General features: G+C 42.8%; 1 protein-coding gene across 1 annotated transcript; it reads right to left on the bottom strand.

Annotated features, from left to right (window-relative positions):
* Positions 1-1,149: 1,149 nt before the first annotated feature.
* On the bottom strand, positions 1,150-5,457 carry LOC117606997 (kelch-like protein 10). Its single transcript, XM_034330129.2, has 9 exons — positions 4,976-5,457; positions 4,456-4,793; positions 4,062-4,393; positions 3,785-3,969; positions 3,454-3,665; positions 2,874-3,209; positions 2,486-2,608; positions 2,209-2,376; positions 1,150-2,091 (listed from the first exon to the last, which is right to left on the bottom strand). Exons 1-9 carry the CDS (start codon positions 5,155-5,157, stop codon positions 1,961-1,963), a joined length of 2,007 nt encoding a protein of 668 aa, XP_034186020.1. The 5' UTR covers positions 5,158-5,457; the 3' UTR covers positions 1,150-1,960.
* Positions 5,458-5,810: the final 353 nt, after the last annotated feature.

Genomic DNA, 5,810 nt, shown 5'->3' with positions numbered 1-5,810 from the left:
CGTCGCATAATCGAGTGGATCGGAAGCGAAGAAACTTATTTATTCAAGCTATCGAGGGGAAACGATAGATTCTGCTAATGACATATTTAATCATTTCAGGTAGAATCTTCTTCGTAATTTATTTGCATTCGTCCCCCTCGAGTGACAATTTATTGAATGTTTAAATAAATATGGAATTAACCCTTCGAACGGTGGCGCAGAAAGGTAGATCTATGAAAGATAGACAAAGGTGCTTCGACTAAAATTAGGCAATGAATTTTTTAAACGAAAGAGTTTCATGTATTGGGAAATATTTAAAGTAGAGCTTACTGCTTAAAATAGAGGGTTAATTGGAGGGTTAATTTTCAGTAATAAAATATTCTATATAATTTATATAAAATTTCTTTAAATTCGAAATATTTCTAATCCGAGGATGTTTGAAACTTTGTACTTGGTTCATCTTCGCTTCTAAGCCTCTCGCTCGTTCCCATTCATTTCTAAACCGATTTATCGAAATACTCGCGCGTACACCCTTTTCTAACTTGCGTATTTGTAATATATCTCGAACGTCGTCCTGTCTTCGATACGATTATGAAAGTAGCAAGCGTTCAGCGTGCTTGCGACACGATTTTCGCGTGAAAACGGGTTGCCTCGTGAGCGAGGATACGCGTTTCACCCCTGTTGTCGATCGATAGAAAAAGAGTTTTGCCGCGAATAAGACAGAAAAGGAGTGGAAAGGACTCGACGAGACGACTAAATTAAAAAAAAATAAAAAGAGAAGGAAAAATGTCGAGCGATAATACGGAGGATACCGTCGAAGGAGAAAGTTTTGCAGTTGCAAAAGCAACGTGGATGAGCAAGTAACAACAATGTATACACTATACATAGTATATGGATGCATATGAAAAAGCGAATAAATCTACGTATACATAAATGAGATAGATTAATAAAAAAAAAGAGAGGTGTCTAGTGTTATTACCGTTACCATTGGTGTCGCTTGATGATCTCACCCCTTCCTGATTATTTTGAAAGAAGAATGTAGAAAATGTAGAAAAATATTGAAACATCACTCGAACAGTTCATATATTTTTATTCGATTAAAATAACAGACCAAGGCACGTCAGGATCTCGATCACAAAATAGTACGCGTTGAGATACACATGCAGGGACGAGACGAACTTTATAAAAAAAAAAAGGAATACAATTTCGAATTGATTAATTAAAAAAAAAAGAGAGAGTGAAAAATTCTCGTGCACCTTGTGAAACAACCGTGCAGGTGTACCTCCGTATCGATTTCCCTTTTCAAAAAAAGAGCCTTCCGAACATCAGGAAAAATTACTCTAAGACGCATAAAATATTCCTTCGCGCTTTTCTTAAATTCAAAAATCACCCGCCAATACGCGAATCGTTAAAATTGGAAAACCTATTCCACGATGCTTTCCGTCGCACGAAAATTCCCGCGAATGCGCTGTATAAAAAAAAAAAATAAATAATTTTAGTAACAGAAAAAATAATACCCCTTACAAAATGACGATTTTCGATTTAAAAAAAATGACGAAGAAAAGGGAATAATTTAATCGTAGTTAAAACCCGCGTAACTTACGCGATAATTTTTGTTTCCGTTCATAAAAGACGCTATAAAAGAAAAACATCAACTTGCAAAATTCTTGATACCTACCGTGTTTCTTTCTTTTTTCAACCCAGACGCTTGGTCTATCTTTCATTTTTTTTTTCTCTTTCTCTTTTATCTGTTTGTATCTTTTTAATCTTTTCTCGTCACGAATACGTCGATATCTCGTATCATCATTTAATTAAATATCTCTTTTCTTGTACGTTCAAAATGATGATACGTAGATCTCGAGTATTCGTGAGTCAACCATCTTTTTTTTGTACTTTTCAAATTATACATTGTTCCGCACGCTGAGCAATATTTCCTTGTCGAACTATCCTAGAAGATTGCCGACAGTATTGTACGTCTCGTTTAGATTTCTTCTTGAACGAGTTCGTCGATGTTCACGGACTCGCCCTCTTCCACGGAAATGGTCGCATTTGTTTCGACAGCCCCTTCGCCCCCTTGATTAGTTTTATCTCGATTCTCAGACGATGCTTGTCCTAAGAAGGAAAACATGTTTTCCCCTTTTTCTCATAATTTTATTATTATCAACCTAACCGATCCGATCGTATAATTCATTTGATTATTAATGGTTATCTTGGAAGTAGCAGACTTACCTTGACCCAAATCTCGCGCTTTACTCTGATAAGAATATTCGCTCGCGTTTGCGAGGCCCGCTATCACGCAAGCACTGAGAGCACTTCGATTCAAATTCATCGGCGATGCATCGTACCATTCGTTGCTATCTGCATCGTAACATTCCGCGTACGCGATGGTCGTTGAACCTACGCATTCGTGATAAAGAAAAATGAAACAAAATCAGAATGAAATGGTAGAAATAATTAATGTTGTTTTTTAAGAAAGTTGTAGCTACTGATAGCTTGCTGGTGTTACCATTGAAGCCACCAACGACGAAAATCATGTCGTCCAGAATGACCGTGGCGAAATTGCTGCGAGGGCTGAACATCTCCGGAACCGCGTGCCAATCCTCCGAATGATTCGGATTGTAACGTTCCCCTGCGAGATCAGAGGATCGATATCGTAGCGAGACATTAATTTCTACGTGGCGTCGGATTTCTGCGCAATGGGGCGTCACGGCGCACCCCAAACGCTTTTGGTCACTGACATTTCTACGTACGAATACCGTTTGCGCCAACGGAACATTCTAACGCGCTGGAGAATTTTGCGATCGAGAGATTCGTTGGAAGAGATTTCAAAAAAATTTTGATATTTTATAAAATAGAAGAAATTTTGTTGTTTGATTTTATTTGAAAATAATTACCGGAACTGAGTCTACTGAAGCCATCGAAGCCACCCAGAGCATACAGACTGTCTCTAAAAGCGACCAAAGAGACCCCGGATCGTGGATGGATCATCGAATGGATGTAACTCCATTGATTGGTCTCCACATCGAATACCTCGGCGGTGTTCAACACTTCCCTGCCGTTGAAACCGCCAACGATGTAAATCTTGTCCTGCAATGCAGCTGCGCTTGCATCCGACCTTTGCCGGTGCATCGGCGGTATCATTTCCCATTGATTCCTTTGCGGCTCGTATCTCTCGCCGGAGCTCATTCTGGTACGGCCATTGTATCCCCCGAGCGCGTAAATCTTCCCACCTAATCGCGTGTTTTTATTGAGGGGCGCAAAATTTCGATACGGGAACAAAGGGAAATTGAAAAGTTAGAGGGGTGAAATTCGGAGGCGTCGAGTTCCTCTTGGAAAGGAGGGTGCGTATGGAAGCAAACGTACACGAGTATATTTGGGGGCGAGGAGGAAATAGCGGTAGGGTAAAAAAGGGGATGTTTGCTGTCTCGTTGGTAGCTATCGAGATACGTTGGCAGGGAGGAGAAAAAATCTTACCATGGGTACAAACGCTGACATAACACCTCGCGTGATACATGCAGGCTCTCTCTCGCCACTCCTTCGTCACTGGATCGTAACATCTGACCGTGTTGAAATGTTGATTACCGTCGAAGCCGCCGATCATGTAGATGAGATTGTTCAGAGCGCATAGACCGTGGTAAGCCCTCGGTGTCGCGTCCGTGTTCACTGATAGAAACCATCTGTCAGCTCTAAAGTTCACATTACAGGACCTGAGTCTCGGCCTGATCTCGCGACTTTCAAAATGGAAAGTGCATCGTACGCATCGCGTAAGGATTCCTGGTCTAAATAAATGAAATTAGAAAGATACCTGGTGTCGTAGGTCTCGACGAAATTGGTCGGGGAACCGGCACTCCAGCCACCGATCGCGAACAGGATCTCATAGGGAATTCGTGGTTTAGCTAGAGGATTCTTCGGATCGATCTCGCCACCACCTTGCTTCGTCTCTTGCTCTCTCAGGTATGTATTTGCGGATATCAGAACCTGCTGGCATAACTTGAGTGCACATAATGATTTGATTAATTTCTGTATTTCTTATTCGACAGAAAGCATCGGTTTTCATTTTCTGGGTGCGATCAGATACTCACTTCATCCTCCTCGATGATCTTCCAGCCTAGAACGTTGTTCACGAAGAAGTTGTAGCTCATCAAACCGTAACGTACGGATTTCAAGAGGCTCGGTAAATAGGTCTTTCTTTCCTCAACGTTATACTCCGTCCAGGTTTTAACGGCGTCGAAAACAATTTCCTCGTTTTTAACGTTCAGCTCGTCGTCACGTAGAATCGCTTCGAGCTCTTCGCTCGTCAGCTCTTTGAATTCCGGGCTGTCTTGGAGTATCCGCTTAAAGTGATGCCGAATGTATTTCCGGCCTTTCTTTTCTAGGTCGCGGCAGAAATAGTGGCGAGCGAATTTAAAGATACCTGCGCACGAAAAATATTCGCGAAATTAAAATATTCGCCATTTCGTTCGTCGTTTAATTTACCTAAGCAATTTTCCGGTCGAAGTTCCTGCAACAGGAACTGACAGCAAAGCTGAACGACCCCGAGGACCTCGAATTGATCGGCCAGAGGTAAAAGTTGCTCGACGTTGTCGGCGTTCACGTTGCAGGTGCCGGTGTAGGCATAATCAAGTATCAAACTGAAAATTTCACCGGCAACTGAGTCGATAGCGACTTCCGTGGTCTCTGTCTTTCCTCCTTTCAGACTGTTAGTAAAAAGGGCCTTGAAGTACGGACTGACGGCTGACAAAATGGCACGATGCACCGGGAATACTTGGTTCCTGGCGCATCTAACCGCACCATCGCACAATTGTTGATTCGCTCTGAAATATCGAGAGAAAATGTTGAATTCAATCAGATTCGTATATAAAATCAAGTTCGTTAAATTCTGTTTCTAGAATCAACGAATCGTTCCAGCAGCAGGGGACGTACGATTAAAACATCCGATCGCAGAATAGAGTGGAGAAAAAGAGGGATAGGGAATGTTGGATGAACGATTACGGACCTGAGTTCGGACCAGACCACGGGGAATTCAACGAGGGCATAATTGGATGGTAGGCACATGCATTTCCGGACTTTGGTCGGCTGCTTCCTGACGCATTGCTTCAGCTTCGTGGCGGATACGGTGGCCCGTGACATTCGGCTACGGAAGAGCTTCCTAAACTTCATCCTGCGGCGGCCGTCCATCGCCTCGTGGATGACCCACGCGATCTTTCGGTCGCTGGCCACCACCTGCCCTCACGTTACCACCGCCTTTCGTAAAATGCTTCCTCCTCGTCCTCGATGCCGGTCGGATACACGCTCTCGTATTCGCTATGGTTATCGTTGCGAGCTCCGGAACACCGGAGATTCGCGGCCATGACAGAGGAAGGCCGTGACTTTCAACTGACGCTTCCGGCGAGAGCGTGATCGAGATCGACGTTGTCGAATCGAAAGGAAAGATAAAGGCTGCTACACACATCCTCTATCTCCTTCTCAATTTTATTTAGCTAAACGTGAAATCAATGGTTTCGTGTTACGTACTATTACAAGTAGGTAATGAATTAATCGATACTCGTTAGAATTTTATCTCGCATCTTATCTCTAGTGTATCCATTTTGACGTAGATAATACAAGGTTACTAAAATATCGAAAACATCAATTAGAGATATTATGAAATATCGAATTTCCATCGGGGATCAATTTAACCCTGAACGTCCAGAAGGGTTAAATCGTGGATCAGTAAGGTGAGACAGGGCGGGGTCGTAGGGACCCGTAGCCGATCGAAAGCATGGCCATGGGTTATCGTATCAGGGCCACGAAACGAAAAGCCACGGTCTCGGACGGGAAGGTTAAGGGCT

Source organism: Osmia lignaria, chromosome 2 (assembly GCF_051020975.1).
Source record: "Osmia lignaria lignaria isolate PbOS001 chromosome 2, iyOsmLign1, whole genome shotgun sequence".
Taxonomy (NCBI): Eukaryota; Metazoa; Arthropoda; class Insecta; order Hymenoptera; family Megachilidae; genus Osmia; species Osmia lignaria.
Note: the sequence above shows the minus strand (reverse complement) of the source record. Positions and strands in the feature narration are given on the sequence as shown.